The sequence below is a fragment of the Delphinus delphis genome, chromosome 1 (assembly GCF_949987515.2).
Source record: "Delphinus delphis chromosome 1, mDelDel1.2, whole genome shotgun sequence".
NCBI classification, from domain to species: Eukaryota; Metazoa; Chordata; class Mammalia; order Artiodactyla; family Delphinidae; genus Delphinus; species Delphinus delphis.
Genome location: NC_082683.1, coordinates 145606762 through 145631891, shown reverse-complemented (window position 1 = coordinate 145631891; position 25130 = coordinate 145606762). Strand labels below are relative to the sequence as shown.

Genomic DNA, 25130 nt, shown 5'->3' with positions numbered 1-25130 from the left:
TACCATTGCAATAAAAAGATTAAAATACCTAGGAATAAACCTACCTCAGGAGGCAAAACACCTGTATGCAGAAAACTGTAAGACACTGATGAGAGAAAGTAAAGATGATATAAACTGCTGGAGAGATATACCATGTTCTTGGACTGGAAGAATCAACATTGTGAAAATGACTATACTACCCAAAGCAATCTACAGATTCAATGCAATGCCTATCAAATTACCAATGGCATTTTTCACAGAACTAGAACAAAAAATTTCACAATTTGTATGGAAAGACAAAAGACCCCGAATAGCCAAAGCAATCTTGAGAAAGAAAAACGGAGCTGGAGGAATCAGGCTCCCTGAATTCAGACTATACTACAAAGCTACAGTAATCAAGACAGTATGGTACTGATACAAAAACAGAAATATAGATCAATGGAACAGGATAGAAAGCCCAGAGATAAGCCCACACACACAGTGTCACCTTATTTTTGATAAAGGAGGCATGAATATACAATGGAGAAAAGACAGTCTCTTCAATAAGTGGTGCTGGGAAAACTGGACAGCTACATGTAAAAGAATGAAAGTAGAACACTCCCTAACACCATACACAAAAATTAACTCAAAATGGATTAAAGACCTAAATGTGAGGCCAGACACTATGAAACTCAGAGGAAAACATAGGCAGAACACTCTATGACATAAATCACAGCAAGATCCTTTTTGACCCACCTCCTAGAGAAATGGAAATATAAACAAAAATAGGGGGCTTCCCTGGTGGCGCAGTGGTTGAGAGTCCGCTTGCCGATGCAGGGGACGCAGGTTCGTGTTCCGGTCCAGGAAGATCCTGCATGCCGCGGAGTGGCTAGGCCCGTGAGCCATGGCCACGGGGCCTGCGCATCCGGAGCCTGTGCTCCGCAACGGGAGAGGCCACAACAGTGAGAGACCCGCGTACAGCAAAAATATAATAATAATAAAATAAATAAATAAATAAACAAATGGACCTGATGAAACTTAAAAGCTTTTGCATAGCAAAAGAAACTATAAACAAGATGAAAAGACAACCCTCAGAATGGGAGAAAATATTTCCAAATGAAGCAACTGACAAAGAATTAATCTGCAAAATTTACAAGCAGCTCATGCAGCTCAATATCAAAACAACAAACAAACCAATCCAAAAATGCGCAGAAGACCTAAATGGACATTTCTCCAAAGAAGATATACAGATTGCCAACAAACACATGAAAGAATGCTCAAGATCACTAATCATTAGAGAAATGCAAATCAAAACTGCAATGAGGTATCACCTCACATCAGTCAGAATGGCCACCATCAAAAAATCTAGAAATAATAAATGCTGGAGAGGGTGTGGAGAAAAGCGAACACTCTTGCACTGTTAGTGGGAATGTAAATTGATACAGCCACTATGGAGAGCAGTACGGAGGTTCCTTAAAAAACTAAAAATAGAACTACCATATGACCCAGCAATCCCACTACTGGGCATATACCCTGAGAAAACCATAATTCAAAAAGTGTCATGTACCACAATGTTCATTGCAGCTCTATTTACAATAGCCAGGACATGGCAGCAACCTAAATGTCCATCAACAGATGAATGGATAAAGAAGATGTGGCACATATATACAATGGAATATTACTCAGCCATAAAAAGAAATGAAATTGAGTTATTTGTAGTGAGGTGGATGGACCTAGAGTCTGTCATACAGAGTGAAGTAAGTCAGAAAGAGAAAAACAAATACCGTATGCTAACACATATATGGAACCTAAAAAAAAAAAAAATGGTTCTGAAGAACCTAGGGGCAGGACAGGAATAAAGATGCAGATGTAGAGAATGGATTTGAGGACACAGGGAGGGGGAAGGGTAAGATGGGATGAAGTAAGAGAGTGGCATGGACATATATACACTACCAAATGTAAAACAGATAGCTAGTGGGAAGCAGCCGCATAGCACAGGGAGATCAGCTCAGTGCTTTGCGACCACCTGGAGGGGTGGGATAGGGAGGGTGGGAGGGAGATGCAAGAGGGAGGGTATATGGTGATATATGTATACGTATAGCTGATTCACTTTGTTATACAGCAGAAACTAACACAACATTGTAAAGCAATTATACTCTAATAAAGATGTCAAAAATAAAAACGTCAAAGCATGGAATATTTAACTATAAGTATCTGAATAACCACATCAATTCTAACACTGCAAAAATACAAATGATAAGCTTAGAGAGAGAAGAGAAAACAATCATGAGATGGTATCTAGAGCTGATACAGTAAAAAGAAAGGTATAAATATTTCACTTAAAGCTGCAAAGGTAATCAATAAGGGAGTAATATAATTATATTAGGAGGAGGAGTAGGAAGTAGATAAAGTAAGCTAAAAGCTCAAATAAATTAACAGAAGTCAACAGATAATACCTAAAATTGATAAATCTGGAAATAGCTATAATCCATGTTATTTAGAGACCTGGCAGAAACTATAAGAAGAAACAGCTAAAATTAGAAAATGTGGCCTCTGGTGAGCAGGATGGGTGAAAGGACAAGGCATAGGATGACTGTTTTTCTTTATAAGCTTTTCAGTTTGATATTTTTAACCATGAACATATACTACTTTGATAAAAATAAGTATATTCTTAATTTTTAATGAATTTAATCAGAAAAGATTAACTTATTGCTTAAATTTTTCAGTTACTAAAAAAATTAGAACAGGATATATTTCAAGCTCCAGATATCACTGTAATTTCTCATAAAAGTATTCTGGTCATCTTTTAAAGGTAGTGATTGTTCCTCAAGCATTGCCACTGTTCCTGGGGTGCATATTACAGCCTTATCTGGGAAAAACCAAGTCCACTAGCATTTTCTTTGACTTTAGAAAGGAAACAAAGAACAGGAAGTGCAGTAGAAATAGAATCATCAGCCTATTGATCATCCACTTAGGGGATTTCTCATCATAGAATAAAATTCCAAAAGAGTTTTCTTTCATTGCTAACCCAAGCAAGAAATTATAGCTTCCAAATAGCAAGACTCCTTACTCACTATGTGATAGAAGGGCTAAGAATTCCCTCTTTTGAATTAGAGTTTTCTCTGGATATATACATGCACCTCAATGTTCACAGCAGCACTATTTACAATAGCCAAGACACGGAAGCAACCTAAGTGTCCACTGACAGACGAATGGATAAAGAAGATGTGGTGTACACACACACACACACACACACACACAGGAATATTACTCAGTTACCAAAAAAAGGAATGAAATAATGCCATTGCAGCAACATGGATGGACCTAGAGATTATCATACAAAGTGAAGTAAGTCAGACAGAAAAAGACAAATATCATATGAAATCACTTGTATGTCGAACCTCAAATATGATACAAATTAACTTATTTACAAAACCAAAACAGACTCGTAGACATAGAAAACAAACTTATGGGAACCAAAGGGAAAAGATGGGAGGGAGGGATAAATTAGGAGTTTGGGATTAACAGGTACAAACTACTCTATATAAAGTACATAAACAAGGTCCTACTGTATAGCACAGGGAACTATATTCCAACTATCCTGTAATAAACTATAATGGAAAAGAATATGAAAAATTGTATTTATATATGTATGTATAACTGAATCACTTTGCTGTACACCAAAAACTAACACAATATTGTAAATTAACTATTCTTCAATTGAACAAACAAATTAATTAAACAATATGCCTTGGGAGAGAACAAAAGAATTCCCTCTTTATCCAAGGACTTGGAGTGAATGAAGGAAAGAATTCTAGTTCCAGTCACAAACACATTTCCTTCTAACACCAGAGAACCCAAGCATTTAGAAATTCTTCCCCATTCCCTACCCCATCCCTAGCACCCGCATGTGTACCCTGCTCTGGTTGGCGGGAAAAGGGCATATTCTGGATTCTCTTCAATTAATAAGACATAAATAAGTAATCTATAAATTACATTCCAGAGCACAATCTCTGGATTTGTAAATTGGGGGCTACCCATACAAATACCATAACATCACATATCATCAAGAACTAAGGGATTCTACATAGGTGATATTCCAGGTATTGATGAGAATGGGTACCATTCACTGAAATTTACTCTGTGCCAGGCTCTGTACTAAGTACTTTATCATATACCAAAGTAGGGTTTTTTTTAACCTTTACAACAATCTTTGTGAGGTGGTATTACTTTACTGAATGAAGTGTCATGGACTTCATCATTTTACTCATGAAAAAACTCTCTAAGGACATAGTTACAGCAGGGTACATTTGGGATTTGAACCTGGTCTATCTGACTTCAAAATCCGTACTTTTAATCATTATATTACATAGTCTCCTTCTTATTCCACTAAGTACTAAGATCAGACCATTTCTATGAAAATCTTTGCAACACATTAGATTGATGTGCCCTCCTGTAAAAATGCTAAGTATAAGGAGACCTTTGTGAGTTACCATTACCATTATTGTCATCCTATATTATGATTCTTCCTTGTAATATACAATGATGCCCCCAGGAAATATTGACGTGGGTGGAATGAATTGTTCCTCCTCTAAATGCTTGGGTTCTCCTGTCTATCTTTCCAATGTTTCGTCTCTTCTCTCTCTTGTAAACTATCACCTCTTACTTCTTAAAATTTAGTGTGCCAACCTATTTCTAAAGCAGTCCTCCTTCCACACAATGATAGAAGAGGAGGAAGGACAGGAGAGGAGGAGGAGAGGGGAGATGTTGTGTCTGGATCTCCATTTGAGACTCAGGGGTGGGAGAGACCACCACACTGGTGACTCAAAGGTGCTGGTCCTGTCAGCACTCCTGAGCCTCCCTCAGCTCCTATGGGGTCTGGAAAGGATCCAGAAGGTTCCAACTGTCCCACTGCTGCTGTAGTTGCCTAAGCAGATGGTTATCAGAGTGGAGTGGGGTGACCATGTAGACATGGTCAAACTGCCCAAGCCTAAGATTAATTTGAGGGTTCAGGAAACTATCAGGGCCAGTGAGAGCCTCGATTAGGTCAAGTTACATATACACATACACACACACACACACACACACACACACACACACACACACACACACAGAGAGAGAGAAAGAGAATATATGCTGAGTTGGGGCAGAGCACCAAGTTCTGTTCAATCCAAAGAACAGAACATAAGTTCACCAACTGCAGACTTGAGCCCCACAGATCAACTGGTCACCCAGCGACCAGCGGCCATTGCCAGAGATCCAAAGAAATAGTGGGGGAAAATAAGGCCTTGCATCTGGGGATCTGAGGTCCCAGAGGTGACGCAAGTGCCTGCCTCCGCCACACACACCATGTGGAGGGAAGCATATGGGGTGGGTAGAATCGGCATCTGAACACAAACCGAGTTGCCCCAAAAGACTACCTAAACTGGAAGAGCTTGAGATACTAACTGGGAGGTTCAGAGTCCCCCCACTAACTAATTTCCCCTTGCTGGTCAGTGGGGTAGGAGCTTGTGAGGGAGAGATAAGATCTGTTAAATAAAATAAAGAAGTGGACCTAGGTGGGTCTGAGTCAATTTGCCATCATTCCTCCAGAAGTGTATCTGTCATAAGAACAGACGGGCTCAGAAAGTGGGAATCTCCTGAAAAAAGTGCATAAATTCTGGTGCAAGGACTCCATGACAGCAACTTGGTTGAGCCAAGGCTCCTTCATTCCTCCAGGCAGCTGGCTATATTCCTGCTGGTTAAGAATGCCAGCTAAGAGGGCTCTAGTGAAGTGACACAGATCTTCTAGCCAAATGGAGAGCTGTGCATTCCACATCCAACCATAAATGACTCAGATTATTTACTATTTCCAAGCTCAGTAAATGAAAACTTATTTTGAAGCCAAACAAAACAATTGGGAAAGTAACCCACTGCATGGACAAAATATCAAAAAAAATAACGTAATCTCCTAAGACTGCATCAGAATTGGCCAGATCTGGGGAATTCCCTGGCAGTCCAGTGGTTAGGACTCCACACTTTCACTGCTGAGGGCCCAGGTTCAATCCCTGGTCAGGGAACTAAAATCCCATAAGCCACAGGCCGCGGCCAAAAAAAAAACTCAAAAACAAACAAAAAGAATTGGCCAGATCTGGATCTCAGAGAATTGAAGATTTTAAACTGAGAAATGTTAGGATATCTAACATTCTTGATCTATGAAGACAGCATCATCACCACCAAGACCACATGTATTAATACTCATCTATCAGGTGGGCAGGCACTAGTATTAACACATTTTTATAGATCTTGTAAGAGGGCTTAGAAAATCAAAGGAACTTTTCCTACATCACACATCTAATAGAGCAGGTACTGTCTCACATCTAATACTGTATTAGTCAAGGCTACTCAGAGAAACAGAACCAATAGGAGATATATATAGACATATATAGAGAGAGAGAGACAGAGACAGAAAGACAGACAGAGATTTACTATAAGGAATTGGTGCATGTGGAGGCTGACAAGTCCCAAAGTCTATAGTTGGCAAGTTGGAGACCCTAGAGAGCCAGCGGTATAGTTCCAGTTCGAGTCCGAAGGCCTGAGAACCCAGAGAACTGATGGTATAAGTTCCAGTCTGAAAGCTGGCAGGCTCAAGACCAAGGAAGAGCCAGTGTTTCAGTTCAAACCCAAAGGCAAGAAAAAAAAAAACCAATGTCCCAGCTCAAAAGCAGTAAGGCAGGAGGAATTCCCTCTTATTCGGGAGTGGGTCAGACTTTTGTTCTATTCTGGCCTTCAACTGATCTGATGAGGCCCACCCACATTAGGGAGAGCAATCTGCTTTCCTCAGTCTACTCATTTAAATGCTAAACTCATCTAAAAACACCCTCACAGAAACACTCACAATAATGTTTAACCAAATATCTGGGCATCCCATGGCCCAGTTAAGTTGATGCATAAAATTAACCATCACAAGCGCCAAAGCCAACGTTCTTAACTGTATGACATTCTGCAATAATCTTTAACAGAATCAGCAGAACCAGAGCTCACAAATTCTGAGACGCCTTCAGAGTCCTTGGTAGTACTCTGGGACTCTAGTTTAGGCAGAATACAGTAACTCTATCAAGCTCTACTTTAGTAAAGGGCTTTTATGAAGGCAACACTTACCCTTCCACACCTGGGCATTTCACTAGAAAGAAATGTTGTAATGAATACTTTCGACCCCTTTCTCCCTCCCCCTCACTTATACCTCCCTAAGTAGAGTCATCAAGCTATCAGTAGGCATACTAAGAGCAAGAGGTGTCCACTCTGTGTGTCTTGGCCTCTCAAACTAGCCTGAGCCCCAGTGTGGTGGGAGAAGAGAGGGAGGGCTTGAGCTACTTGTCTCCTTATGACACTCAGAACCTACTTGCGACAGGCCCTGCCAGCCCTCTGCCGTCAGATTCTTGGCCTAGGTGTAGGTCAGTAACTCACAGCCTACAAGCCAACGCCTAGGCTTGAGGAAGGGACAGATAGCACTGCTATGTTCTCTAATCTAGTTTAACAGTAAAAAAAAGCTGATGCTGTATTTTGACCTTCTTCTGGCTCCTTCAGCCAGTCTCCAATGAGGATAAAATGGGCTCTGACACATGAACAAGGAGCAAACCTCTAATACTCCAAAGGGTACTGAGAGAGCATCTGCTCTCCTGCCTCCTGGCACTACTGAATCACACTGGTGAGAGTCTTCACAAAATACCTACAGAAAAAGAGACAATACAATCCCTTCTAGAACACTACTAGTGCTTTGTCAGACCTTTTCACTTTCTCTCTTCTTTTTTAAAAAAATGTTTTTTAGAAAGACCAGCCCCTTACATGTCTCAGGCCCTTGACTCAGTGGTAGCTGGTACAGTCAAAGCATCACCATAGGACTTCCCTGGTGGCGCAGTGGTTAAGAATCCACCTGCCAATAAAGGGGACACAGGTTTGAGCCCTGGTCTGGGAAGATCCCACATGCCGCGGAGCAACTAAGCCCATGCCACAACTACTGAGCCTGTGCTCTGGAGCCCGCAAGCCACAACTACTGAGCCCGTGTGCCACAACTACTGAAGCCCACGTCTAGAGCCCGTGCTCCGCAACAAGAGAAGCCACTGCAATGAGAAGCCCACACTGCAATGAAGAGCAGCCCCCGCTCGCCACAACTAGAGAGAGCCCGCACTCAGCAAGGAAGACCCAACGCAGCCAAAAATAAATAAATAAAATTAATTTATATTAAAAAAAAAGCATCACTATAAACAGTTGAGATTATACTGGTAGCCCCCGATAAACTGTGCCTCCCTGCATTCACGCTTTTCTATTGTCCCCTTAAAACTAGGTGGGTCTGTGATATGCTCCAATCAACAGACTGCAGTAGAATGGATGTCACTCCAATCCCATAAGCATTAAGGTCCAGCAGCTTCTGCTTCTGTACTCTTGGGAGCCCTGAGCTGCCAGGTGAGAAGTCCAGCTAGTGGAGAGGCCATATGGAGACTCTACAAGCAGAGGCCACCTAGTGAGAAAAAGGCCCTGAGATGACATGGAGAAGCACCAAGGAACCGAGTCAACAAAGAAAGTCAGTGGAAGGATGAGGGGTAAGAGCCACCTTATTAATCCACCATTCCCCAGCTATCCCCTAGGTTCCCAGAGCACCATGTGAAAGAGTAACAATGGGGACAATGACAAGCTGGGTTCTAGTGGCAGTGCTGTCCCTGATGAGCTGTGTGGGTTAGTCACTTCAGCTCTGTGAGTCTCGATGGGGGCCAACTAGAAGATCTCCATGCTTCTGGCAGTAATAAAATCTGATGCTCTAAGTAATTGGGCTCATAACAAAGAACGAATAAGAAGACACCTCTGCAACCTGGCAAGCTTCACACCCATGTGGAGTCATCAACCAGCCCTCACCTTGAAACATCACTTCTCCAAACGCTGGACTCTGTAGAGCCTGGGTCACTTTAAAAATAGCAGAAACACCTTCTAAACTCGACTCAGTGGGACGTGATACTCACATCTCAGGTGAACCGTGTTGTATCCGGCTTTTGCTCAGTGGAATTGTTTGGATTTGGAGACAGGATGTGATGTACAGTATTAATGTAAAAATGTACTGTACTGGGCTTCCCTGGTGGCGCAGTGGTTGAGAGTCCGCCTGCCGATGCAGGGAACACGGGTTCGTGCCCTGATCCGGGAAGATCCCACATGCCGCGGAGCGGCTGGGCCCGTGAGCCATGACCGCTGAGCCTGCGCATCCAGAGCCTGTGCTCCGCAACGGGAGAGGCCACAACAGTGGGAGGCCCGCGTACCGCAAAAAAAAAAAAAAAGTACTGTATTGTCAAGGGATTCTACAGTAGCGATAAATCGTACATTGGTGTGTCCACTTATATATACAGAAAATGCCTAAATCTGTCTTTGGAATCAATAAAATTCAGGTAAGATATATGCTCTTGACATATACATACATATCTTGTGTGTGTGTGTGTGTGTGTGTACACATATACAGGTTTTTCAGGTAGAATGTGTAACTTCCAATCAGCCAGTGGCCCATCTGAAGCACTAAGCCTGCCTCCAAATTCATATTTTCTGAATTGATCAAGTCTCTTCCACATTGTTCAGTAAAACATGGGGGTTCAACCTGGCTGCCCTTGCTTGAGGAAGGAGACATAATTTATTCATTGGCTCTCGTCTGAAAGTTCCCATTGGCTCCAGGCCTTTGATGCAAATTAACCAGATTCCACAGTCTCCCTCTGATGCCTTTTTACTCCCTGAGGGTCTTTAGCTGTCAGACTGCACGCAATTAAATGCAAGGCTTCCTAAATTCAACCGTTCTCAGCCCACACACCCGTTTTCCTCCAGTTAGTAGAATAAAACAAACATCCTCTAAACATTTGAAAGAGTCCCCTCCCCCAAGCATGTAAAGTTTCTTTGGAGGATGGGGTATGAGCCAAACCACAGGGCGGTAGTCAGATGTGTCAAAATCAGCCCAAACCTACCATTTGCCCATAAAGCATAACACAGAGATAGTCTAAAAAGAAATTATTAGAAAATTGCTTTTCATCATAATTACCACAACTAACAAAGGAGAAACTAACTAAAGCAATGACTTAGAAAAGTGACTCAGTTTGGGCAATTACACAGATAAAAGCTACATTCAGCGAGCCGTTCACACAACTTTATTGTTCCCTGCCAACACCGATTATTTAGAGGGCTACAGTAAATATTTCACAATATGCTTCTAATAACTCGGGAAATTTTTCTTAGAAGAGAACACATCCTCATGACACTTTCAATGTTATAGATTTACTAAGGATATCAGCGCTCTTACAAAAAGCAGGTTTGAGTAAAAATATATATTTTTTTCTTTTAGAACAATACAAGACTGATTGAGATCAATGAAGAGGACAAGAGGTATGTATATAAGCACTAGACAAAGACCAGGAAACAATGATTTTATTTACCTGAACCTAAATAAAATCCATACCAGAAATTAATTTTTATAAAAACAAAAAACACCTAACCAAATGTAGGACTCTTAGCATATTTGCCAATTGTTAGTCCCTTTCCTATAGCTATCCAATGAATCAACTAATTAAAAAAAAAAAAACTCCACCTGAAAACACGTGTTTCCTTTTCCCTTACTTTCTCCAATCACTTTACACCATCTGACATGTTATACATCTACTTGTTTGCTTATTATTTGCCTCCCTGGTAGAATGAAAGCTTCATGAGGGAGAGTGCCTTTTTTTTTCCTTTCACCACAGAATGCCCAACATCTAGAACAGTGCCTTACACACAGGAAGTAGTACTGAATGAGTGTTGGTTGAATGAATGAATGAATGCACTTAGAACAGTACCAGGCATACCTGATGTTACCATTGTCATTGACATCATCATCATCTTTATTATTAACTCACACAAATTGCAATCTCCCCTGGATTGTTTCTGAAATGTTAGTAGCCAAAAAAATTCTGGACTCAATTAGAAACGACAACTGGTCTTTAGATTCTCCTTGGGCACTAGTCATCTTTTATCTACAGTTACTAGAGGATTTTGCCACTTGTATGTTATATGTCAACAATGTTTACAATATAGTGAAGATCTGGCTTAAGCAAGATTGTGAAGCAGATTAAGTTTGGGATACTTCATCTCCTCTTTCTGTACTTTTCTCTCTTTTCTGAGCTTTCTGTCACTTAGATCAACTTATTTCTCCCATCGTGGAAAAACACTGTCTTATAAACAAATTCAGAGTTAGCTGTTAGTGATTAAAGTATCACCTCTCTCAGAAGGTTTGAATTTTAAGACAGGACCCTAGAGACAGAATAATGCTTAACCTGATGCCCAGAATTCCTAATGTTGAAGGTGTTGACATATGGTGAGTGGGGGAGGCAGATGGGGATGGGTCTTTCCATCGCACCTCAAGTGACATTATGGGGGGGACTTTGGCCCGTGGTAATTAGTGGCTTAGATCACCTCACCCTTCACTTACAGGCTCACTCCTAAACAACAAAAGTATGAGAGGGCAGAGGACGACAGTGGACCCCAATGACACCAAAGTGCTTTCCAATTAATGCTTTCATCCTTTCATGTAAAATGCATGCAGTGAAAAGAGAATGGGATTGTGAGTTAGAAGTCCTGGCCCTGGCTCTAAGTAAGAAACACTAATATTTCACTGCCAAGGGCCTCAGTTACACACGCATGGAATGTGCTTGCTAAATGAATGAATCAATAAAATTTTGAAACAAAAAAGACAGATCAAAAGGTTTGGGAGAATGGAGAGGATGGGATGAGAAGAAGCGAAGTCAGTTTGGTACATCTAAAATCTTAATATCAGCAAAAGTCATTTTGTGGCTCTATTGTGGCTTTTCAACGATAAAATTCCATGAAAATGACTCTTCCGAATTGTCAAGGGCCGAATCTTTGCGCTAGACAAACTGAACTCCCAAGAGATTTAATAGGTGTTTGCTTTGTCTCTGATTTTAATATCCTACAGAAATACATTTTGATTAAGTCAGTAAATTGCAATGGGGAGAGACATTTCAATTTCAAAAGCAAATTCAAACACTTCATTGACTGGGTAGTTACCCCTAAGTATGTGGTTTCAAAAGTCTGACTTCCATCTTCATTCAGCATCAAATTAAAGGATTTTAAAACTATAAAAACAGGGGCTTCCCTGGTGGCGCAGTGGTTGAGAGTCCGCCTGCCGATGCAGGGGACGCGGGTTCGTGCCCCAGTCCGGGAAGATCCCACATGCCGTGGAGCGGCTGGGCCCGTGCGTGAGCCATGGCCGCTGAGCCTGTATATCCGGAGCCTGTGCTCCACAACGGGAGAGGCCACAACAGTGAGAGGCCCGCGTAAAAACAATAAAAACAGAAGAATTCGTTCCACAAGCAGAATGGAAGCCAATGAGAATATACATGAAATAGACGTTTTCATTACTCAATGATATTTTACTTAATAAGAGGTCAATGATATGTTGAATTACTGCTAAGAAACATTTATTTGTCTGATCAAGTGCTAAAAAGTGGTGCAATAGATTAGTCAACCAGGTGTTTTATTCTCATTTTTATAGTCATAATAATTTCTTAACACACATCTGTACATATTATATGCACTTTAAACAAAATTCCTAGACCATCAATGAATAACACAAAAATTTCATTTCCAGAACTAAAAAAAAAGTGGCTTAAAGTAAGCAATATAAAAATATTGAATGGTACTAGAAAAAGATTTTTTAAGGTTAGTTTTACATTTACCTCCTGTATTATTTTAACACTTTCATGGCAAATGGCTCAGTGAGGACAGGGCATAGCATCAGGGTGGATGGAAGGAATCTCAGAGCAGCTTAGTTTAATGCAACAAATATTTGAGTATCTACTTTGTCCCAGGCATTACAGGAGTGCAGGGGACACTTCTGTCCACTGGAAAGCTCTACCCACTTCCCTGCCTAGCTTTATCTGTATATCACGTAACTCCACATCGTGCTCCCCCATCCAGGACCCAGACACAGCAGAGTAGACCAGGAGTGGACAACTGGCCAAACAACCCACAGTCAGAGCTGGGCCAATCAGATTCTCTCTCCAGAACAAAAACTAAACCCTGAAGCTGAGAAGTCGGCAGAGCTGACCAGGCGCAATGCTGGTGAGTAGGTGGAGAAAGGCCATCTTGGAAGAGAAATGGGAACCTCGGACAGGTACACAAAAGAGTAGAGACTGAGGCAACGTGAGGGGAGCACTGGACAGACAAGAGAGGGGCAGAGATGGAGAGGTGGAGGCAGAGACTACAGACAAAGACGGACAGCAACAGTGACAGATGGAAAGAGATGACAGACAGAGACTCATAAAGACAGATGGCAGCAACAGAGACAGTCAGCGGCAGGGCAAGCAGCAATGGGCAGAGACAAACAGGAAGACACAGAGATGAGGAAAGGAGAGAAGAGGGGAGGGGATGGAGAGGCATGGAGCCTGGGCAGGGGGGCGGGCAACAGAGCATGAGGCAGAGCTGAAGAGGACACTGCAGAGTAAGAGACCCACAGAAAGACCCAGAGAGTGAGTGAGGAGAGAGCTCAAGACCCTCGGAGACGGTACAGTAGAGACTGAGGCCCAGAGGGAGATACAGAGAGAGAAGAAAACCAGAACATTCAAAGAGAAGGCACTGCTAGAGACAAGTGAGAGGCGGGCATTGTGAAGCTGGGGGAGAGAATGACAGAGTTAATTCCTGTATCAGGACCCACGAAACAGAGGCCACTCCAGTGGCCCACATCACAGACCTCAACCTAAGTCAGCCTGCACTTATGGGAAACAACTCACTGTCAAGGAAACCTAACGCTGGTCACAATCCTCCAACGCCGCTTGAGCTGGAAAGCAGGACCAGCTAGCCTGCGAAGGAAATCCCCAACCTCCCAGGCAAACGTGCCCCGGCTCTGAGATGCCTCTCCTAATGCTCTATAAAACCCGCTCCTGGGCTTCCCTGGTGGCGCAGTGGTTGAGAGTCCGCCTGCCGATGCAGGGGACGCGGGTTCGTACCCCGGTCCGGGAAGATCCCACATGCCGCGGAGTGGCTGGGCCCGTGAGCCATGGCCGCTGAGCCTGCGCATCCGGAGCCTGTGCTCCGCAACAGGAGAGGCCACAGCAATGGGAGGCCCGCGTACGGCACAAAAAAAAAAAAAAAAAAACCCGCTCCTGCCTCAGATCCCTCGGGAAGAGTGTTCCACGGCTGGTAAGGCCCTGCACTCCCCCAGTCCATGGATTGTTTTCCCTTAAATAAAGGACATCGAAGTCGTTACTAAATTGCTTTAGTTTTATCACTTGACAAGAATAACAGAAAGGTGGCACAGTGAGTGAAGCTGGGCAGGAGCACTATCCCTGGATGGTCTAGCCAGGTGGGAAAAGCGTCCAGGGGAATTTTACCTGACAGAACGAGAATGACTAGAAGTTAGGACCTCCTTCGTCTTTTTTTTTTTTTTTTCCTTTTTTCTTTTTGCGGTACGCGGGCCTCTTACTGTTGTGGCCTCTCCCGTTGCGAAGCACGGGCTCCGGACGCGCAGGCTCAGCGGCCACGGCTCACGGGCCCAGCCGCTCCGTGGCATGTGCGATCTTCCCGGGCCGGGACACGAACCCGTGTCCCCTGCATCGGCAGGCGGACTCTCAACCACTGCGCCACCAGGGAAGCCCTCTCCTTCGTCTTTTAACGCTACCAATGATTGTTTCAAAATGGCAGATTGAGCACACGCATTTACTTCCTCATTCATGAATGATAGCTGAGAAATTCAAGAGATATACACACAACAACAAGAGTCACCAGCAGGCATGAGCTCAGTTTCTGGAAGATGAAAAGTAGATGGAGGATGATGTGCAGCAGAAGAAGCCAATTTTAAAATTCCAAAGGGAGCTGGACAAGGAGGGGGCTTAATGAGACTCAGGACCTTGAAATGCTAGTAGCTACTACCTGAGGCAGGAATGAGATCCGAGCAAAAACTGGGAAACCAGTTGAAAGTCTATAGAGAAAAAGACCACTCACCCTCGAACACACGCCTTCCTCCATCCATACACCCTGGCAGCCACGTAGTTATCTCTCAAGTAAAGAGATGCATGGGGTTGGCTCGGAAGCAGTAGTCCTGCAACTGCAACATCCACCACAATTGCCTGGAGGACTGAGTAAAACCCAGGTAACTGGGTCCCATCCCCCAAGTTTCTGATTCACTAGATATAAGGTACGGCCCAAGAATTTACATTCCTAACAAGTTCCTAGAGATTCTACCACTAGAAATTAACCAAAGGCAATTTACTTAATCTCTTTATTAAACCTGAGTTTCTGCAGTGGGAACAGTGAGAGTGCCCACAGCATAGAGTCATAGTGAGATGAGAGGAGATGACACATGTAGAACCTTTGGCTCACGGCCAGGTGCACACGTGAGAAAGGCTGTTTAATCTGTGCAAGGTCATGGTTTTAACCAATAATTATAATTGGTGCTTACAACTAGTATAACTCTCTGGGGGAGAAAAATCCCCGATTTATACCATTTGCCAATTTCTGAGGTGTGAATACTCCCACATGGCAGAGTTCAAGCTATCAAGATGAAGTCCCTGAACCAGGAATAGGGAAAAGATGGGCATAACCAGATCTTGAGAGGTAGGACCAGCCGGCTGCACCTGCCCCAGCACACCATGGAGGAAAACTTCAGGGACGGCAGGACCCCCAGGGTTAGTAACAGTTACAAATTTTGAGGTTTACCCAAACCCAAAGAGAGCAATCTGCAGATGTAACCTTTAATCAAGGTAAAACAGATAGGCTACAATGATGACCTTGCAGAGAGGAAACGAGGAGAATAAATACTACAAACTCCCACCCCTCCTTCCCCATCTCATGGTGCTGTGAAGCCATCCAGGAAGCAAGGGAGCCTATTGACATAAGCCGTGGGGCTCAGCCTCCCAGGATGCAGAACAGGTTACAGAAGAGAAGAGAATGGCCCGAGGGAGGCACAGAGAAGGTAAGCAGTGCACTGGCCCTTGTAGACACTCAAAGAACAACCTTAAAGATTGCAGCATGGAACTCTAATCAATTCGGTCCCAATAATGCTGAGAGGAAACAAAAGTAAAGAAAATGTAAGCTTAGAAACCCATGTAGATGAAATAAATCTAGTTTTATCCCTCAACTCCATTTTCTTTGCCATAGTTATAAAGCTCTACTCTAAAATATGCTTTGCAAATTCACTCTTAATAGAAACCTAAGTTAAGCAGGAGACAAATATTGGTAAAATTTGCCAAAATAGCATCATCTTTCAAATGCTGACTCCAGCCCTCTGAGAATGCTGGTGGCGGGTGCCTACATCATTGCTTTAAGGGAAGAAGGAAGTAACTAGAGGCCATCCCTCTTCTTTATAGAAGCACCTGATGTCATCATAGACCCTTTAAGAAGCTATGAGAAATGAGAGCCTTGAGGCACTCTCGGTTAATTGTTAACATTAATAATTACAGGATTGACTCCGTTAATTTCAGAACATCAGTTTTATGCAACATAGGACTAATCAAAAGAGTTGTCATTTTAATTGACAGAATGAACAATCTTAGGATGAGTAAGCAAACCGATTCTGATAATTGGCATAATTCTCTAATATCCAATCAGAAGAGCTAAGTAGTTTTGTCCTTAATAGCCACACATGACTGTTAGAGCCGAGACCAGGAGAACTGAGGGAGACACGGAAGTTGGCCAAACTGCAATCTGTTCAGCAAGACTGCACTTGCACAGAGAACAGCCGGGGCATCAAACAAATTCCAGCATCTAAGAAAGGCTGGAAAGGCACAGCAATGGGTAAGCAACCCAAAACCTCGTGCCAAAGAAGACAGGGCAATGGGACATCCCAGAGGAGTGAGAGGTTGTTAAGAAAACTTCCACCACAGCAAAACAAAGCTTCACACATCCTGCAATCTTCCCCTTTAAGTCAACGTAAGGGATCTGGTTATCCCATATCCAATCTCACAAAAAAATAAATAGATATAAAATCTCAGAATCATTTGGGGTGAGATGTTTACAACGGAAAAAAAATGTGTGGTGAGCATTGCATTGGCATAGCGTCTCTTAAATTTTTGGCAAGTTTGCAATGCACGTTGATCTTCATCACGCACTCCTCAATGAGCCCCAGGTTCACAAACATCTCAGTCACTTTTGCGAGTCCCAGTCTCTCGCACAGTATGTGGCACAAAGGAGGTCTGCCGTGTCTATGAAACCGAACCATAAGCTATTCTTGACTTTTCATTTTAATTTGTCTTTGATTTTTTGATTCCTCCATGAAATCGGCACCCCTCCTTCAGTCATTTTGTTTTATTTCTTTCACTAAAATAAACATGTCATTCACCTCCTAGTCCCTTCTCACTTCCAGCTCACAATTCTTACACAATATGTCCGCAAGGCTTCTCAATTTAAGAAAATGAGTCTCCCAAACACAAACACACACACACACACACACACTTGCATGTGTCCTTTGCACACAGTTCTAACTGTGCGAGTCTGTCGTATCATTTACCATTACGGTGAGGGAATTCACGCTGTAATAACATTTAAATACACAGTAGATAGTGAAGCCTCCCAAAGGACAAGGGCAAGTTCTGTTTTCATTTCATTTTGAGCATGTGCTCACTACTAACATCACCCTAAGTGACTCTGTTTTACTGGTTACTAGATTGTTTGGGCAAAGCCATTATTAAGGAGAAAATAGCAAGTATTGGCAAGGGTATGTTGTGGAATGATGAAAACTCTCCTGCACTGCTAGTGAGAGTGCACACCCAATATATGCCCAAAAGACATATTTGTAGCAAGAATATTTGTAGCATCAATAATAGCAAAACTCTGGTAACAACTCACACGTTGTTGGAGGAGGTCAGCGAGAGGACGTGACCGCTAGTTGACCCTTGAACCGGACCCAGGCAATCAGAGACTCCTCACCCCCTCCCCTGTCCTTGGAATGTACACTCTGCCCACCACTCCCACAGTAGGAGCGGTTCCAAGGAGAGAGGAAGGTGTTGTTGAGACCATGTAGACTGAATACCTGACTTAACCCAGTTAAGGCCTCTATTTAAACTTTCAGTTTTGGCAGGTGGGTGCAGAGATCTACTCGTCTTGCAGTGCCCACGACATGCCTGGTAAGTAAGTTCCCTTGCTTATTAAACCTGCCACCTACCAATCTGGAGTGGTCTGCCTCTTTCTTCCGTCTCTCCTTGCCATCCCTGTAAGGGGGCCAGTTTACAAAGCAACACGTGACCATCAACAGCAGAATGGATAAATACAATGTGTGGTACGGTCATACCATAAAGTACTATGCAGTGAAAATGAGCCGATGACAGTACATGCAACGACAGGGATGAATCTCCAACTGACAAAGGATCCGTGCTGTATGGTCCCACACATATAGAGCTCAAAAACAGACAAAAATAAACTGTAGTGTCCAGGAATGCAAAACAAGGTGGTAAAAATATGGGGGGAAATTATGAGGAAATTATGATCACCATAACAGAGTAACAGAGTTGGGAACAGGAAGGGTCCCAGGGATTCTGGAGAGTTGGCAAGATGTCACTTACGTGGCGACAGCACAGTATTTACTTTATACAAATGTGTTAAGCTGCACAAAATTATTTTGTGTGCTTTTTTATTATGGTATTAAACAATAAAAAAGGTTTTATAAAAATAAGGGAGAGGAATGGAGACAAGATAACTGTTATTAAACTACCGAAAAGATGGTTTTCAGGTGGAAAGAGGAGTGGGCTAGGTTTTGTTCCACAGGGCAGACTTGGAATGAGCAGTTTCTGTAAGACGGCAGATTTTGGTGAGATCAGACAATGACGATAAAAAGAAAGAAGGAGGAAGGGAAGGAGGGAAGGAGGGAAGGGAGGGGAAGAAACCGGTTCACAATTACAGTTGCTTAAGAAAGAAAAGTGAATGGGAGGGATGCTCTGCAGAAGATTCAAACACTGGAAAAGGACTTGCAAAGTATGTCCCTTCAGACCTAAGATTCTGTGATTCTATTTCTCTTTCTCACCAGTTATAGGTGTAACCACTTAAAGAGAAAAAAACAACTACAACCCTGGTCCAAATACCCTGAATGCATAAAGCAGATCCTCACTTTACACAAAGGGCTTCTTTGAATAAATAACTAAAGTGTGTTTTAAATGTTCATTTACAAGCCATTAACTACCTAACAAAAAATAAAGAGGAAGGGACGAATTGAGGAGCTTCAAGGTAATGCTGAAGAAACCATGCCAAAGGAAGCCCAATCATAAATGAAGAGCTGGTGCTGGAAAGAGCGAAGCCAAAGATTCCATTTACCGCAGTGTTCCTCAAATGCATCTACTCTTTTATGACAGATTATTAAAATATATGGATTTTATAAAAATCACGGAGTTTAGAAACCTTGTTGCCTTACGTTAAATCACAAGGCTTCCTCCTCTCAATCCCCCAGCCAATGTCAGTCAATAGATTAAACTTGTGACTTTCAGAGAAAGACAGCTGAGCCAGGGTTGAAGGTCATCTTAGAACATATTACAAGAAAAAAACAAGTTCTGTTGAACTGGTAGTAATCCAGATTATCACCCATTGCCCACTCAGAGTAACAATGGATTTTAACCAGTGTTCTGTTTTATAAATATTCCCACGGCTCAGCCCCTCTCGGAGACACAACATTACCCGTGGCTCTCACCCTGTTTGCTAACTACTTAACATCAACAACCTGAACCAACTTAACTGTTACAAAAACACAGCTGATTTAGCAATCTGTAAATTACACATGTACATAAATCTGTGCCAGAATGTGTTGTGCTTCACTCCTGCTAACACGCTTGGGTTCTTAACTGGCACCTACCATTGTTTGATATAGGTTTCCGAACACTAAAACATATGTTCCGCCTAGAATGGGACCATTTAGGGTAATATTTTTGTAGTTTCCTGGCACGGAGGCCTGCCAGCCTTCCTAAGACAGATCTATTTGCTTCAGTGAGCATTCTGACAGTAAGTGCCTACCGATTTAAGCAACCATCAAAAAATATTCTGGAATAACACTTTCCAACCATGAATATAAAGAGAAACAGGCTGGCTTTGCCTATGTGGCCATGAAGTCCACAGAAGGATCTGAAATGAGCATAAGCAAAATCAAACCCCATCTAGGGTGCTAATTGTTCCTGCTGATTACTTACAACTATGCAAAAAAAAAAAAAAGATAATTATCAAATCGCACCTTCAAATGGTTTCAGAATATATCAAAGAAAGTTAAACTAGATTTTAGTCCCACCAAGACCAGTAATCTTTTTAACTTTTTTCAAAATACAACGTCAGGTTTAAATAAGAGTTGCAGCCAGGTAACATTGTGGAATAGGGGCAGGATCCTTGGACCAAGATTCAATAGAATGTAACTTACTAAGGGTAAGGAGGATTTCTTGTTTTCCACTATATCTCCAGTGTCCAATAAGCATGCTCAATAAATCTTTGTTGAATGAACAAACCAGTAACGACTGCTGACTACTCCCTGAGCTGCCTCTAACTGCCTTTTTCTAACTCTGCCTCTTACTAACCAGCTGTAGGTAAATTACTTAACCTGAGGATTCTTAGTTCCTGAAATCCAAAATGGAGACACTGCATCTCCTTTGCTGGCTTATGAGTATCAAAGGGATGTTCCATGAAAAGGAACTTAATACCTTACAACGGGTGCACAGATAAGTGCCGTTATCCTCCCTATGGCTCCAGCTAAACCATTGACAAAGGTGAAAATATTGTCCTTCCTTGAAACAGAATTAGCTTCTCCTTTGCCCTATGATTGTGTTTGGATGTGGTGGCATGGCTGTTAGCCAAAATGGCTGCTGTTCCTGTTGTTATAACATTTTATTTAATCTCCACTGGGAAACTGTGCTCCTCTAGAGAAAATAATGGTAACACAAGGAAGGTCGTTTCATGGTGTACCATAAGGAACGTGATGCTGGGGTCAAGGAGCTTAGGGTCTCATCAGTTCTGCCCTTAAGTATTTGAGAAAGTGTACTTGCTTTCATTTCTTCATTTATACAATGATAGAGAAGGAAAGGCAGATGACAGAGCACCTAAGATTTGTCTCAGCTGACAGTCTGATGATTTCCCAGACACCAGATATTCAAATGCCCCAGAAAAAATCCAGTTCTATTATCCATTAGCATATAATGAGAGTTTTTTTTAAGGATGATAAAAACAGTTCCACAGGCTAAGTCATAATGGCTGGAGAAACAATGATGCTACAAGAAGGATGAATGATCCCCTCTAAAGAACTGCCTCAGGCACTGTCTGCCTGCCACTTTCAATAAGTCACTTAATATTATTGGGACTCAGTTTTTTGATCTGTAAAAGAGGAACAATAATACTGCATAGGGCCACTAGGAGAAAATACCCAATAAAATGATCAGAAAGTATTGCTATTTTGCTCTATTTACAATAGCCAGGACATGGAAGCAACCTAAGTGTCCATTGACAGATGAATGGATAAAGAAGATGTGGCACATATATACAATGGAATATTACTCAGCCATAAAAAGAAATGAAATTGAGTTATTTGTAGTGAGGTGGATGGACCTAGAGTCTGTCATACAGAGTGAAGTAAGTCAGAAAGAAAAAAACAAATACCGTATGCTAACACATATATATGGAATCTAAAATAAAAAAAAAATAGGTTCTGAAGAACCTAGGGGCGGGACAGGAATAAAGATGAAGGCGTAGAGAATGGACTTGAGGACAGGAGAAGGGGGAAGGGTAAGCTGGGATGAAGTGAGAGAGTGGCATGGACTTATATACACTACCAAATGTAAAACTGATAGCTAGTGGGAAGCAGCCGCATAGCACAGGGAGATCAGCTGGGTGCTTTGTGACCACCTAGAGGGGTGGGATAGGGAGGGTGGGAGGGAGACGCAAGAGGGAGGAGATATGGGGATATATGTATACATATAGCTGATTCACTTTGTTATAAAGCAGAAACTAACACACCACTGTAAGGCAATTATACTCCAATAAAGATAATAAATAAATAACGTATTGCTATTTTAAGGTAAAATGCTATTTAAATACTTTAATGCCCCCCCCAAAAAGGGGCTGGTGGATTTTAGGAGACAATCAATATTTTTAAATAGATTTTTTTCCATCACAGTAAAATAACATAATGCTTATAGATACTGTGATATTTCCAAGAGTCCAAATTGTTTTTTCTCTTTGGGTTCAGGAAATCCAATGAAAGGGGTCACTAAAAACTTAAATCCCACATTTCAAGATCACAGTCTTACTGAAACAATAGATCATTTTAAATGTTCATACACCTCTCCTCCCAAGATGTTTTGGTTTTGTTGTTGATGTTGTTTGGTTGGTTGGTTAATCAGAGTCCAGCTGTTGGAACTGGTGCTGAAATTAAAAGGCCAGTGCTAACAACGCTGCCAGGCACTTATTCTACTGACAGTCTATGCCTGCTTACAGTGGGGGGAAGGGGGGTGTCCAAGAAGATCAACTAAGCTAGAAGGTATTCTGCCTTCTCAGCTCCAGGATTTTTTGTAATTGTGTCAGCTCCAGAATTCATGGTTTTTATTATTTTATTGTGGTATTAGCTCCAGGATTCTTAAATTCCTCCAGCAAGCCTAAGGAACCTTGTGATTGCTACGTTTAAGATTCTCTTGCCACTCTCTCCACTCAAAAACAGAATAAGGTGAATGTTAGATGCAGTTTCACCTCTAACTTAAAGAACACTGCCTCTTCACTAAAACATGGAATTGTCATTGATATTTCTGAGAAAGTTTATGTCACTGGCAATGGGATCCCCAAATAGCAAGACTCTCTTCATCTCCCTCAACAGGCCAACAACAAAGCAATCACAGCAAATTAACTCTTAGATGGTGATTTTTACTTAAGCCACGAACAGCTCCAGCTTTTTCATGGCAGAAGGGTTCATTGTGGCTGTTCATGTAGTAATTATCATCCCCTTCCCTCCCCAGGTAATGGCTGTGACCTTGTTCTAAAAGCCACCTTAGTTTGAGTGAGGAAGTCCTTGAAAGGAAAGGTGATTGACCCAAAATTCTTCAAGTCACACGATAAATGATCATTTTTGTAAGTACTTGAATAATACATGACGATTTGCTATCCTAGTTACTAAGTTTTTTATTATAAGATAAACTTAGATCACTTTTTAAATTAAAGAGTATTTCCTAGTAGCATAAGTCACTTTCATGCCCTTCCCCTGAATTCCTAACTAAATCCCAATAGAAGCACATAGTTTTAACACAAGCTCCTTAAGGCTCCGTAATGGTGATATTTACACATTTTTAAAGCCCATTTCCTGAGTTGGCTCTTCACCTCCTCCTAATAGAATGTCATCTGTCTCTGGAACGAGAGTGGTCCAGGAGCCTGTAAAGAGCATCTCTAGGCTTGTCCTCTTTCATTTTAGCCCTTTGATGAACGGGTGTGCATTGCACCTTCCAACTGCTGGGTTCCTGTTTGCTCTGTAAGTGCTTTCGCCAGGAAGCTTTGCTGTGGGTACTAAAGGCTTTTGAAATGTTTCCATTCCATCTCTGCTCCTGGGACTCTCGCCTCCCACCGCTTCATGCCGTCTTAAAGCCGCTGGGAAAGAGAGGATCTGGGAGCACTACCTCATTGAATAATAGATACATTTACAGGTTTGGTGAGTTTGGGAATGTATAGGGGAGCAAGAATTATAGACATAAAACACTGCTGTGGTTTGGAAGAGAGGATCGACGACAGGTTTGTACCTGTGACCACTTGGCCAGCTCTGCACTTGTGCCCTCCACTTTCCACCTGAGTCCAGGAAACCCTGCCCCTCAGGAGACTTCATTTAACCTCGGAGGGTTGGGTGGCTGAGGAGGTGGAATCGGGCTGCTGCCCGTCCCTAGGTTCCCACGTTCTTACATTCGTACTTTTCAGCTGCCTGGATGGAAGGTGGAAGCAGCCACATCCTCCCATCCCTCGGGGGCCAGGACTCGGAGTCGCGGGTCTCTACCGGGGCTCTCTCCCGGTAGAGGCGGCGCCGTGGGGAACGGCCAGAGAACCCAGAGAGCCTAAGTGGAGGGGCGGGCAGTACCGATGGGGGAACACGCTGCCGTTCCTAATGAGACCAGCTTCCCATCACTTTTCCCAGTACTTTGCTCATCAACTGTCACACTCCCTGCAGATGAGACCCAGAAGGTGCGAGAAAGGCCCAAAAAGCGACCCCAGGAGAGCTCTCCTCTTGGAATGGGGGCCCATCAGACCCCGCCCTGCCCTGCCCACCTCTCCTAGCTCCCGGGAGGCAGCCCCCAGCGCCCGCGCCGCGGCTCCCATCAGAGCCCCGGGGTTCTGCTGCATCTGCTGGCGCCGAGCGGCGGGAGGCGTCTGCAATAAAGGCACAGATAAAAAGCAGGGGTAACAAATCCGAATGCATCTCTTACCATTGGACCGCCGGACAATATTCTCCAGAAACGTGTTTTGCGGGGCCACCAGTCCCTTCCTGCCACCGGCCATGGTCATCCTCCCGGCAGCTCGGGGTCTGGGGGCGTCCCGGCGCAGCTTCTCAGGACAGCAGCAAGCTGGGCGCGGGGCCCGCGAGCGATCCCGGCTCGAAGCGCCCCATGCGCCCCACGGGGACCCGGCCGGGCAGGGGCGGCGGCTCCCACCGGCTGCCGCCCTAGCGCCCTCTTCGCGCCTCCCTCCCCGCGGCCCGCCTCGCACTGCACTCGCGCGGGGCTCGCCTCGCTGCAGCCGCCTCCGGGTGGGCGGAGGGAGCCGCCGCGCCCGGGTCCGCAGCGCCCCCTACCGGGCGCGTGCCCCCCGACGGCCTGCTGGAGACCTAGCGGGGCGCTCCCGCAGCGGCTGGGAAGCCGAACGCGGCGGAGGGCCAAGGCTGGGCGGGCAGCGCCACCCACTGGACACGGACGGGAAACGTGTTCAGAAAGCGTCTTGGGCTGGATGGAGAGGAGGACGGAGGAACAGCTGTCTCAGTGGGTTAATTCCCAACGACGTCTCACGGAGTCGAGGGGGAGCATGATGCTGTACCTCTCCTCGTTTGCTCCGTTTCAGGCAGGAGCCCTTGGAACCTCTGAGGCTCTTAGAACACCTTCCTGCTGGCCCCTAGGATTTCTTAGCTTCAGTTGTGAAAGTTGCCCCACATGGTTTCTGAAGCCAGTGGTTTGACCACTAATTAATGAAGCACTGTAAGCGGTCAG

The 25130-nt window shown here is 43.4% G+C and overlaps 1 protein-coding gene across 2 annotated transcripts in view; it reads right to left on the bottom strand.

The window, feature by feature from the left end:
• Positions 1-24435, bottom strand: part of KCNH1 (potassium voltage-gated channel subfamily H member 1) — a 414476-nt gene extending 390041 nt beyond the window's left edge. For both annotated transcript variants that reach the window (XM_060010022.1, XM_060010026.1), the window contains exon 1: positions 24357-24435. In XM_060010022.1, coding sequence (XP_059866005.1) covers positions 24357-24435 — 79 coding nt within the window. The remainder of the gene's footprint in view (positions 1-24356) is intronic.
• Positions 24436-25130: the final 695 nt, after the last annotated feature.